Source organism: Cricetulus griseus, chromosome 5, assembly GCF_003668045.3.
Source record: "Cricetulus griseus strain 17A/GY chromosome 5, alternate assembly CriGri-PICRH-1.0, whole genome shotgun sequence".
In the NCBI taxonomy this organism is placed as follows: Eukaryota; Metazoa; Chordata; class Mammalia; order Rodentia; family Cricetidae; genus Cricetulus; species Cricetulus griseus.
Window position 1 is genome coordinate 49,370,978 of NC_048598.1, and position 14,043 is coordinate 49,385,020.

General features: G+C 36.3%; 1 protein-coding gene across 3 annotated transcripts in view; it reads right to left on the reverse strand.

Moving 5' to 3' along the window:
• Positions 1-14,043, reverse strand: part of Kcnt2 (potassium sodium-activated channel subfamily T member 2) — a 339,295-nt gene that overhangs the window by 124,713 nt on the left and 200,539 nt on the right. For all 3 annotated transcript variants that reach the window (XM_035445603.1, XM_027417432.2, XM_035445602.1), the window contains exon 13: positions 7,110-7,218. In XM_035445603.1, coding sequence (XP_035301494.1) covers positions 7,110-7,218 — 109 coding nt within the window. The remainder of the gene's footprint in view (positions 1-7,109; positions 7,219-14,043) is intronic.

Below are 14,043 nucleotides of genomic sequence, written 5' to 3' on the forward strand. Positions count from 1 at the left end.
CATATGCTATTTAGAAACAGCTAAGATAATTTCCAATATTTATATTGTTTGGAAATATTCCATACTCTCTTTTTTGGGTAGGCAAAATTGAGGCGCTGAAATGTCTAATGGTTCACACAAAAGAGAAAAAAAAACATGCACATACTATCTAAGATGAGACACAATCATGATTTTTTTAAATCAAACTATGTCTCATAAGAGTTGTATGCATGCATTGTTTATAATAATGCCTTAGCAAATGTAACCATGCTTTCTAATAAAAATTCATGACTTAAAATATTGTTAGATACTGTTAAATGCATATTTACTTTTGTTCACATCTAACTTCTCATTGTAATTATGCTTTGTAATTACTGAAGAGCTAACTCCTACAACTATAGTGAATGATTCATACTTCAGACTTGTTATAATTGTGAAGTAGAAAGTATTTCATTCAGTAAACACTTAGAAATATGGATGTAATTTTCATTCATTAATTACAGTCAGTTTGTGTTATATACAAAATATCTTAATATGTGGAAAATAAAAATTATAGAGAATTCATAATTTCCTTCACTAATTTATTTTGCAAGCTGTACTCTGACTTGCAATCAGATGAGAAAGAAAAGAGAAATAAGTATTTCAGACATCTGACATTTTACTGGGGGAAATGGGATTAGATGATTAACCTAAGTTTACCTGTCAGATCATACCTAGAACATTATACTACAACATTCATCCATCTCTCAATTAAATGGCAGTAACTTCATCAATCTAAGAGACAGAGAACTTGTGGATGAAGTTGGTGAGTAGGAAAATGCAGTGTGTCTGTAAAGCTAATTGGAATTCATTCAAGATTTTCTTCTTTCTAGCAGAGAATAGACGCCCCCCCAGCTCCTCTTCTGGTAATGTGCTGTGTGTGTGTGTGTGTGTGTGTGTGTGTGATATGTCTCTCCCTCTCTTTCTCTCTTGTGTGTATCTCTCTCTCTCTCTCTCTCTCTCTCTCTCTCTCTCTCTCTCTCTCTCTCTCTCTCTCTCTGTGTGTGTGTGTGTGTGTGTGGTCTATCTTTTGCTGTGTGTGTGTGTCTGTCTGGTCTGTTGGTCTGTGCACATGTGGTCTAGGTTTTAAATCAGTTTGTAATGCAAGCAGGAAAGGCAATCATGAGCTTCATTTCAGTGTGATTAAATACTGAGCTGTAGTAATATGTCTATATTTGACCTGAAATATCATCATTTTTTTCTGCATTTTCCAATTCATGTTTTTCAATGGAGAAGAAGTAATTTATCAGGCAATGAAACATAAGAAGGCACAAATTTTCTTTGGGTGTTTTCAGTCAAATATGAGCCAGGAGTGACTTCACTAGTATTATTGGGTACACAATATATGATGACACACAACTACATTCTTCATCACTCTTAGTTACAGAATGCTGTAATAATCTATGTTGTAGGCTTCAGTGCCAATTGACACAACACAAAATTACATTACTGAAACACTTTCTCTATGAAAATAGATTTGACATAACCAAAGCTAAATTACCATTTGACTTTTAATATATCAAAGCTGACAAAAGTAACCCGAAATAAAAAAAATCAAAAAATTGACTGTAAAAGAAAGTTGGCATTTCATCATTTGAGCACAGAAACTGCTAAGCTTCACCTGGCACTGGAGGTGTGAAAATGTGTACACAATAGCCATTAATGTTGGGTACCTGCTGGCAAGATGGAGGGCAGCAGAAGATACACTTCTAAACACCCTGTAAACCATAAAAGGTAAATGTTTTTGGTCAGCCAAGTGAGCCACAATGACGGTGTCAACCAAAGGCTTCAGAGAAGCATACAGCCCATCCAAGGATCAGTAGATTTGTAATAGATGAAAGAAAGAATAGTGCATTCTTTTGTGTTTTCTCTATATAGATGCAGCTGGGAAGGACTGCTAATGAATGGATTTTAAATAAGCAAATCATAGTAGCTTTGAAAAAGCTACAGTTTGAGATGTCTGTTGGCAATTTAGTGGGGAATAATGACTATGTGGTTTGAGATACAACTCACACACTCATAAAGGATACTGAAGGAGAGATCTAATTTTGAAAATCTTACACATTGATGAGAGTACCTAAAGAAAAGATATACAGATAGAAAAGAAAATGATTTCTGGATTACCTATAAGGAATGTTCCTTATAAATGATCTGATGTGTTTTAGACAGTGACATTTTCTTTCTTTTTTTCTTTTCTTTTGGTTATTCCAGACAGGGTTTCTCTGTGGCATTGGAGGCTGTCCTGGAAATAGCTCTTGTAGACCAGGCTGGTCTCAAACTCACAGAGATCCACCTGCCTCTGTCTCCCCAGTGCTGGTATTAAAGGCTTGCACCACAAACGCCTAGCCTAGACAGTGACATTTTAACCCATGACTTCCAATATCTGATCCCCGTATTTCTCCAGATCAATAGCAATCCTTAGGGATTCCTGAGATAAAAGGTTGCCTAGTGCACAGCTAGTTTTTTCCCTTGTTTTCAAGTCATACTTACAATGTGATCACTAAACATATTTTTTTCCTCTGCACCACTTCAAAGAAAACTTACTTAGGATGGGTTTTTTTCCTACCTTTCCTAGAGAATTTCTTTCTTTTAAATCTGTTTGTTGGTGGTATATTTTCTCAGCTACAACTGTATTTATTCATTGACGTTTTCAGTCGATTTTAATCTGGAAATACGTTCCTGAAATAATTTCAACCCAGTGATCGCATTTCCCTATTAAATATGTTTGAATTTTTTCTTTAATTAATGTGCTATATGCTATTTTTATTTCCTATTATTTATTTATTTATTTACTTTTAAATTAGAAACAAGTTTCTTTTACACATCAATCCCAGTTCCCTCTCCCTCCCTTCCTCCCCTTCCCCCACCCACCTTGTATCCCATCCCCTTTCTGCTCCCCAGGGAAGGTGAAGCCTTCCATGGGAGATCTTCAAAGTCTGTCATATTATTTGGAGCAGGGTCTAGACCCTCCCCAGTGTGTCTAGGCTGGGAGAGTGTCTCTCTAAGTGGATTGGGCTCCCAATTTTTAACATATACAAATAAAATTAGTCACTGAATGTTATTACCAATGCAATCCTCAATCTGTTTTATTCAAGGTTATATTATTGTTTATTTTAATTAGAAAGAAAATTATTTTACATATCAATACCAGGTCCCTTTCCCAACTCTCCTCCCCTGACCACCCCCAACTAACACCCTACCTATCCCATACCCTTTCTGCTCCCAAGGGAGGGTGAGGCGTTCCATAGGGGTTCTTCAAAGTCTGTCTTATTCTTTGAGATAGGGCCTAGGCCAACCCCCTTGTGTCTAGGCTCACAGAGTATCCCTTGATGTGGGATGGGCCCCCAAAGTCTATTACTATGCTAGGGATAAGTACTGGTCCACTACAAGAGGTGCCATAGATTTCCAAAGTCTCTTCACTGACACCCACATTCAGGGGGTCTGGATCAGTCCCATGCTGGTTTCCCAGCTATCAGTCTGGGGACCAAGAGCTCTCCCTTGTTCAGGTCAGCTGTTTCTGTGGGTTTCACCAGCTTGGTGTGGACCCATTTGCTCATCAGTCCTCCTTCTCAGCAACTGGATTCCAGTCCAGTTCAAGGTTTAGCTGTGGGTGTCTGCTTCTACTTCCACCAGCTGTTGGATGAAGGCTATACAACATATTATTTTTATGAAATGATATGAGATTTAGTTTGATTTTTCTGTTCTCTGAAAGTGCATGGATGCTCAGAATTACATACTTTGTGAATTTTTTAATGAACTCTTTCTAAGAACTCTAGGACATGCCTCAGTAGTTTTTTCTAGAAGTAAATGTATTAAATGAGTTAAGATGGGAACCAGGTACTAAGATATTAGTGACAACATCTGCATTTAGAGGTTTCATTTTTGGTGGCTGATTTTCCCACAAGTAGGCTTTATATTGGGACAACTTGATTTTGAGGTATTTTTTCTTATCATCGACTTTATAAACTAAAAACAAGTGTAGAGGTGTGGAAATCTGAGGTTGTGCAGCTGAAATGGTAAACACATATTTCAGCACAGGGCTCCACTCACGTTTACACATTCCACTGAAGTTTGCCCAAGCAGCATTTACACATTCTGGTGTTTTATTTACCAAGTTTGTCTTTAAAGACAAACTTCTGAAAGTGAAGCTTGTTTCTAAATGAGTGCATGACCCCTGGTCTTTTGGGAAACTTATCTTTATAAAATATAATTATGTTACCTGTGAAATATGCTGTCTGTTAGTCAATCTTATTGGAATTTATATTCAGAAATATGAAACTATTAATCTACAGAACCTTTTATTCTCTCTACCTCTTTTTCATTATAGTGTTTTTGTCTTTGTTTTCTGGTGATCTGAATAAGAACATATCTTTTCTATTGCCCACAACATGCATTTATAGGACTTTATTTTGGATATAATTGAAATATAAGGTATTATTTTAATTATAAATCAGTATGTTCAACCACTAATGCAATAAATCATTCACTTATTGAATGCTTGCTATTATTCACTTGGAATAAGAAAAAAACTTGTTGGAGTATTTTCATTATGTCATATTTCATACAGTTGTAAACAGGATTTTACAATATATCACTCCATGCCACTTTATTGGCATGGCTTAATTTTAAAATGCATAATTTATAATCATTGGAAGATTATCATAATCCATGGTTAGTTGAAGAGGAAATTGAGAAGGCTGACAATAAAAATGTATCATCTGGATATTTGGGAAAGCCAAAGTAGTACTTAAGCAATGTATAAATGATAACTGATGGCAAGAAAAAAACTGAAAACCATTAAGGAAATGTGATTTTTAGCAATTATTATTTGATCATAATTGCTATTAATTTTCTATAGCGATCTCAACCCTAAATACCTCAACTTAATTGTGATGCTTTCTTCATTAAATTCTGTGTTTCAACATGCCCTGAGTGGGCTGCTTTGTAAGAGGGAGATACACAATCAGGTACCAGGAGGGGTGAGTCTTACTTTTCCTCTTGCTTCCCTTTTTTATCAGAAGCTGAACAGGGCATCTGCACATGCAGCTCAGGGGCTGCAAAACCACATACCAATGGGACACACATGATGGAGTCTGGCTCCTTGGGGACCATCATTTTAACAATTTATTACAAAAGCTGACAGCTTTATCCATTTCCTTTTATTAAGAAAAATCTGTTACTTCCCCAACTCTTGCTGGGATACAAAATGAATTATACTGATTTGAAGGCTTCATACATCAGCCTTAATATTTTTATGGCATTTTAATGAAACTACAATGCTTTCATCTTTAATACTATAAAAAGCCTCCCATCTGAAATGTTGTAATCTCAGTTATAAAAGAACTTAAAGCACTATTAAGCAGAATTTTAACATGTGTCAAAATAAGAAATATTGAGATGAACCCTTGGGAAAGAGTTTTTAAATAATACACTCATCTCTGTAGGTTTATTAAAATAATGTCAAGTGAAATATTTGAAAGAAAATCAACATAGTTGTAACACCTTTCTTGATAGTAGACTAATTCACCACATATGATCGGTCTAGTGGAAACATGTTATTGATGGCTGGGTAAGGAAACGTTAGAAGGGTAGGTTTCTCCTCTGAGTGTGAGTTAACTCACATTCAAAATGATGAGTCGTTTTTAATACTCCATGCAGCAGTTGCCCTAAGATTTAGATGCAGTACTATTCAATAGAAAGCTACAAGTTTTCCAAGTGTATTTTATGCCTCACCACTGAGCATGTCTGGTGGAATAGGCACAGCTGCTCAGGAGGAAAGGAGAGCATCACTCTGAATACTAATTTGCATAACTGAGCTTTTAAAGTCTTAAATGTTGACATTCAGATTTAATATTTACTAACACCTTGCTTCCTGCTCATGTCATTAATGTTACCTGAAGGTGACCTTTTTAATTTATTAATAATAGTTAAAAACATGAATGTTTACATCAAACAGGATTCTGGAAAAACACTTAATGAGCTACTTCCCATATATTTTTCCATTTCACTCGTAAAGACATCTACAATAGAATGACTCTCACTTCTTTTTTTCTGCTTTGTGAGTCCTACACCACCACCTCAGACAACCTCAATCAGAACCCTGCAAGGGGTAATTTCTAAAAACCCTCCAAATTGCAATAATACACAGATGGCATAAAGAGTAGGTGTTTCAGGTTGTCCTATACGCATTTTCTGAAAACCATCTGGTGATGTCGTTTGTGATCGAGACTGGATAAAGTAGATCTAATGCTGTGTCACTACCATCATTGTTTTCTTATTATATAAAATTAATTTGCAATATTTATTTTGGCATAATAAACTAACAAGTCAGCATTTAAAGATAGGCAGACATATTGTACACAATAACTTGTAGCATGTTACTTAAAGGACTAACATGTACAAGTTTTTAAGCTTTGACTGTTGAGGTAAATTAAAACACAATATAGAACACGTCTGTTATGCTTGGGGAGAAAAGCACACAAATCACTGATCAGATACAAAGTTGTCCCTTTGTCCCACAAAACCATTTCGGAAAATAGCCAACATATTGTTCAATTACCTAATGATACAAAGCCTGATCTCCCTAGTCCTGGGAAACTTTCCTTTTAAAGGTGTTTCTCTAAAATATTAAAACAGAAGATTAACATTTTTTCAATTATTTGAAAGTCCTTAACCCAAATTAAAGATTGCATATTACTCTATTATACTGTAGTACAGTGTATGTTAAGGCAATTTATGCTTTAAGAACTACATACAGCAGAGAATTGACCATGTGTAAGCTTAAAGACAGAGAGAATATTTCAAAACGCACTCACAGCATCTTTTGAAAACCCAAAATAAACTTAGAAATGTACATGGTAAACTCAGTGATAAAATCAGCAAGTTATATGACAAAATTTGAGATTCATCTAAGATATTACATCATTACACGTTAGGAATTCTTGTATTTCAAATAGATTGCTAAAAAAGAATCCCTTCTGCCCTACAGAACCATGAGGTAATAAACTGACACTGTCTTTACAAATGTAAACAATAAATTGCAAAGAGAGTCTGGAGGAATTCAAAGGCTGTCATTGAAGACCAAAACTTACCTGCAAATTTGATGTGAAATTTATTTTCAGGTTTTAGTATCTGGACATACAAAGGACAATTTGGAGCAAAATCTTTCACAGCCCATGCTCTCAAAATTGTTTGGTGATCCTGAAATGATAAGATAGCCAAAATAACCTGAGAATAACTTTAACAATAGAAGTATTAAATTGATAATATAGAAATTAAAATAGTAAGGCAATTCATTTGTCAGATAGTCAAATCTATAGTTAAAGTTTGAACATAAAAATTGTTGATGTCATTTTGCTTTTGCTTTTGCTGTTTTGAGTCAATGTCTTCGTCTTATATATTTCAGACTGTATTCAAATTTACTATGCAGATGGGTATGGCTTGGGACTTCTGATGTCCCTGCTTCTCTCTCTTAAGAAAATGTACCATTTATATAAAGGGTCTAATTCCTAATTCAGTCAGTGATACTAAGAGTTAGGACATTATAGACTGAGAGAATAGTAGCTGAACAATACTAAGCAAAATTGCAATTATAAAAGAATGGATACAGTATTTATCATAACAACAATCCACATAGAAATAATGGGGATTCCCAATATCAATTTATTTTAAACCCTGAAGAAATAAAACAACTATAATGAGAACCCAAGCAGAAAACATATTAGATTGCTTGTGTAACAGTAACAGGTAAGGCACTTGATTCTGTTCTATGATCACCAGTGTGTGTGTGTGTGTGTGTGTGTGTGTGTGTGTGTGTGTGTACAGTGATAAGAAAACTCAGATGGAATAAACTGTACTGGGAAAGATAGGACACTAAGAAAATCAAATTGAAATTATACTTTCAATGTGAAATCTTGTACATTGGCAAAAGTATAAATAGTTATCACATAAAAAAGAATATAGGGCAGATCGTTAGAAAATAGGATACACAACTACCAGCTTGGTTCTAGAAATCAATGTTGTGGTTATCATTGCCATTTAGTAGTCAATAGCTTCATACCGATGTTCAAGTTTATTAGTTACCCTTCAAATATTTAGAGCCTCATATGACTAGCTGTCATACTGGACAGTGGAAATGTAGAAAATTCTATTCAACGATATTGTTGGGACAAGGAAGAAGATGAAAACAACTTCTCCCATCAATGTGTGCTACAAGGAGACATATTGAATTGAATATGGAAATACAGAAAGAAAAGCCTGCTGTCAATATGTCAATATTTTTGCCAGATACTGCATCTGTTTGCACCTTGACCTCTGACTTCCTTAATCTGTCACTTATCAGTCACATATTTTGCTCTGTGGCTGAAGCAGCTTGAACAAGACAATGTGTTCAACTTACATAAAAGCTGGTCAACAGAAGATCAGGACAGCATCCATGCACATAGGCATCTTCACGATCACACACACATGTCATGAGGACGCTAACAACATTACTAATAGCCTTTAAACAAATATCTGTTATTTAATATAACGTGATTCTAAGGTTAAGACATTATAAATAATTTAATTATGATGTTTGTCTTTTCTTTCATCAGAAGCACAAAATTGAAGAAAACTACTGTCAAATAACACTGAACTATATATTTTAAAATTTATTTTATGTTGTTTTACAATGATTTAACCTGTGTGTCTCTCAGTATCTAACTGGGCTTGGATAAGCCAGTTTCCATATATAAAATGCAGACACATTTCTATCACACAGTATTGCTATGAAGAAAACACATCTTACATATGAAGATCTTTATAGAAGCCAACAGTAAATGCTGAACAAACACAAACTGTTTTCCATATTATTTGAAACTTTTACAAGCAGAAATAATAAAATTAGGATAAAACATAAGTAACAAAGATGGAAAACATCAACATTGAGAGAAGGAAATCACCATGAAAATAAAGAATAGAGAATGTAAAAGAAGAACAAAGAAAGATGGTTCTGAAGAAAACCATCAATAGAGAGTGTGAGTGTCTTTGTCCCTAACTCCTTTCAGATAGCAAAGTCCAGTAAGTGCCAACTACTTGGATTCCCCTTGAGCCCTTCACTGCTGCTGGCTGGCCCCCTGGGGCAATGGAAGATGCAATTTAAAAACAATCCTTGAACATAAAACGACCCTAAGTATTTAGATGACAAGACACAAAGTTACAGAAATACAATACAGATAACAAACAAGAATACAAAAAAGCTACTTTTTGTTTATTTTTTATAACATCCTGACCAAAGTTTCCCCTCCCTTCTCTCATTCCAGGCCCTCCACCACCACTTCCACTCTCTCCCATCCACTCCTTCTCTGTTTCTCTTCAGGAAAAGGGATGGTCCTCCCATGGGTATCAGCCAGCCATTGTATATCAAGATGCAGTGAGACTAGGCACCCCCTCTTCTATTAAGGCTGGATGAGGCAACCTAGTAGGAGGGAAGGGTCCCTGAAACAGGTAACAGAGTCAGAGAAAGCCTCTACTCCCACTGTTGGGAGTTGGACAGGAAGACCAAGCTACACAAGTGTAACATATATGCAACCCCACAGAGGCACCCTGATTGATGATTCTGTGGGTATTTCTTGTGGTGTCCTTGACCCCTCTGGTTTGTACAATCATTTTCTTCCCAACTTCTCTAGGATTCCTAGACCTCAGCCTACTGTTTGGCTGTTGGTGTCTGCATCTGTTTCCTTCAGCTTCCAAATGTAGCCTCTCTGATGACAACTGGCGTAGGCTCCAAACATATTTGTCTTTCTGGGTCTAGATAACCTCACTCACCATGACCTTTTCTAGTTCTATCCTTTGCCACAAAATTTCATAATGTTATTGTTCTTAACAGCTGAGGAACACTCCTCCACTGCTGGTGGCAGTCCAAAACTTGAACAATTGTTTTGGAAATCAATATGGCAACTTTTCAGAAAATTGAGAATAGATCTACTTCAAGACCCTGTTATACCACTCCTGGAAATACACCCAAAGGATGCTCCACCACACCACAAGGACACTTGCTCAACTATGTTCACAGCATCTTTAGTCGTTTTATTCATAGTAGCCAGAAACTGGAAACATCCTAGATGCCCCTCTACAGAAGAATGTATAAAGAAAATGTGGTACATCAACACAATGGAGGGTATTACAAACTAAATTTATTAAACTAAACTCCAAAATATTGAAAACATAAGACACCAGTAAAGATGTGAAATGATAGGAAGTGTCACTTGCCAGGAAATGACTTGGGAAGATCATTTTAAGGAAATTTACAAAATTAAATATACATTTGATTCAGAATTAAGGTCTTTAATATTTATAGAAGTAGTAAACACATGTCCACACAAAAGTCTACACATAAATGTTTATAGGAACTCTATGATAATCAAGATAAATAATCAAATAAAAATAATCAATCTCTTTCCACCAATGAGTAGATAACCTAACTTTTTATTTCATGGTGAAAAGAAATGACCAATCAAGCCAGAAAACACCATGGATAATCTCAAATGCTGTTGAGGAGAGAGAAAAGCAAGGCCAATCTGAAAAGGCCATATACTACAGGATCCAAAGGACATGATCTTATGAAAATGTGGATGTATAGGGACAATTACAAGCTCAGGACTTGCTGGTTCTGGTGTTTGTGTGTGAGTGTGTGTGTGTGTGTGTGTGTGTGTGTGTGTGTGTGTGTGTGTGTGTGTGTGTGTGTTGTAAAGATAGAGGGAAACGGCTAAAGCAGAGATGACAGGCCTTTCTTCAAACTACTAATAAACTAATATTGGGTCTTTGGAGTTTGGCTGTATTACATTATGGGTCTATCTGAAATTTTGCTGCAGGAGGATTTGATTTGAGATGCATACCGCCACCACACCACCACAGCTGGTTTTTAAGTGGAGTGTGGGGATCAAACTCACATCCTCAACATTGCAACAAAAACAAGTTTATTGGTCTGTAGTTGTCTTTCTTAGTTGTGTTTTTGTGTGGCTTGAGTACCAAGGTTATTGGCAATGAACCTCCTGCTTCTATTTTGTGGAATACTTTGAGGAGAATTGGTATTAGCTGTTCTTTGAATTTCTGGTAGAATTCTGCATTGAAGCCATCTGGCCCTGGGCTTTTTTTTTCGGTTGGGAGACTTCTGATGAGTGCTTCTATTTTATTAAGGGTTATAGGTCTATTTAAATTGCTTATCTGTTCTTGATTTAATTTTGGTAAGTGATATCTATCCAGAAAATTGTCCATTTCCTTTAGATTTTTTAATTTTGAGGAGTACAGGTTTAAAAGTATGACCTCGATGGATTTCCTCAGTGGCTTTTGTTATATCCCCCTTTTCATTTCTGATATTGTTAATTTGCATGTTCACTCTATGCCATTTTCTAAGTTTGGATGAAGGTTTGTCTATCTTGTTGATTTTCTCAAAGAACCAACTCTTTCTTACATTGATTCTTTGTATTGTTTTCCTAGTTTCTACTTTATTGATTTCAGCCCTCAATTTGATTATTTCCTGGCATCTACCCCTCTGGGATGCATTGACTTTTTTGTGTACTAGAGCTTTCAGTTGTGCTGTTAATTCTCTGGTGTGACTATTCTCCAGTTTCTTCATGTGGGCACTTAGTGCTATGAATTTTCCTCATAGCACTGCTTTCAAGGTGTCCCATAAGTTTGGATATATTGTGTGTTCATTTTCGTGGAATTCTAGGAAGTCTTTAATTTCTTTTTTATTTCTTCCTTGACCCAGGAATGATGCAATTGCACATTGTTCAACTTCCATGAGTTGTAGGTTTCCTGCAATTTGTGTTGTTGTTGAATTCTAAATTTAAAGCATGGTGGTCTGATAAGATACAGGGGGTTATTCCAATATTTTTGTACCTGTTGAGGTTTGTTCTGTGGCCAAGTATGTGGTGAATTTTAGAGAAGGTTCCATGTGGTGCTGAAAAGAAGGTATATTCTTTTTGTGTTTGGATGGAATGCTATATAGATGTCTATTAAACCCAGTTGGGTCATAACTTTTATTAGTACCTTTGTTTTTTTGTTAAGTTTCTGTCTGGTGGTCCTGTCTAGTGGTGAGAGTGGGTTGTTGAAGTCTCTCACTATAAGTGAGTGAGTGAGTGATTTGAGTTATAATAAAGTTTCTTTTAGGAATGTGGATGCCTTTGTATTTGTGGCATAGATGTTCAGAATTGAGACTTCATATTGATGGATTTCTCCTGTGATGAATAGGAAATGACTTCCTTCATCTCTTTTGATTGATTTTAGTTTAAAGTCTAATTTATTAGACATTACGATTGCTACCCCTGCTTGTTTCTTGGGTGCATTTGATTGGAAAAGCTTTTCCCAACCCTTAACTCTAAGGTACAGTCTGTCTTTGAAGTTGAGGTGTGTTTCTTACATGCAGCAGAAGGATGGATGGATGCTGTCTTCGTATCCATCTGTTAGCCTATGTCTTTATATAGGCTAGTTAAGACCATTAATATTAAAGAATGTTAATAACCATGATTGTTCATTCTTGTTTGTTTTGGATTTGTTGTTGTTGTTGAAATTGTGTGAGGATTTCCAACGGTTTTTTTTTCTTTTGGCTGTTAGTAAAGTGGGATTATCTATTGCCTATATTTTTGTGAGTGTAGTTAAGTTCCTTGGGTTGGAGTTTTCCTTCCAGAACTTTCTGTACGGCTGGATTAGTGGCCATGTATCGTTTAAATCTGGCTTTGTCATGGAATATCTTGTTTTCTCCATCTATAGTGATTGAAAGCTTTGCTGCGTATAGTAGTCTGGACTGGCATTCATGTTTCTTTATCCTTTGTAGGGCATCTATCCAGTACCTTCTGCCTATCAGAGTTTCCATAGAGAAGTCAGGTGTAATTCTGATAGGTTTGCCTTTATTTGTTACTTGGCCTTTTCCCTTAGCTGCTTTTAATATTCTTTCTTTATTCTGTATGTTTGGGATTTTATTTATTATGTGACAAGGGAACTTTTTTGCTTGCTTGTTTGTTTGTTTGTTTTTTTTTTGTGGTCCACTCAATTTGGTGACCTGAACAAGGAGGAGATCATGGTCCCCAGACTGATAGCTGGGAAACTAGCATAGGACTTATCCAGACCCCTGAATGTGGGTGTCAGTAAGGCGGCCTGGACAATCTGTGGGGCCTCTGGTAGTAGATCAGTACTGATCCCTAGCAAAAGAATGGACTTTGGGAACCCATTCCACATAGATGGTACTTTCTCAGCCTAGACACATAGGAGAGGGCCTAAGCCCTGCTCCAAATGACACGACAGACTTTGAAGATCCCCCATTGAAGATCACCCTCCCTGGGGAGCAGAAAGGGGATAGGATAATGGTCTGTGTGGGGCAGAGGAGGAGGGAAGGGGAGAGGGAACCTGGTTTGACATGTAAAACAAGCTTGTTTCCAATTTAAATAAAAAACCAAGTTTATTTACTGAGTCACCTCCTCTGCCCAGTAAATACACCTTTTTCTTTTAATTTCTTGCTTTCCCTGTCTTCATACTCTGTCTTCATTGGTCTATCTGAAAACTCTAGCAGATCCATATTTTCAAATGATAGCCTTGATTTCCCCTAATTCCTCCTATTGTGCTGCATTCTGTACTTTCATCCTGGTATAATCAGTACTATTTCCTCACTTGAAATAACTCTGCACTTAATTTGTTCTTTCCCCACATATCATCAGTGCTGAGCTGTGCTACCTGGACTTACTGAGGTACGGAGGTACGGAGGCTTGACAGGGTGGTCACAAATGTCCTGTGCCCTATCTAACCACATTTCATTGTCAGTATTTCCTGCTCCAGGTGCACATGGTTCCACCCAGATCCTGCCAGCATATTTGCAAATTGATTTAAAAGTTTACGAATTATGGCACCTCTGTCACTGCTATATCTTTTTCAAATGGGTCATTTGTGGTTATTTAAAAACAAAAACAAAAAACAGCACTCAGGAGAAAGACTTCAGGCAACAGAACTTGGGTGGAGTTTTTTTTTTTTTTCTTTTTTCTGGGGGAAAGT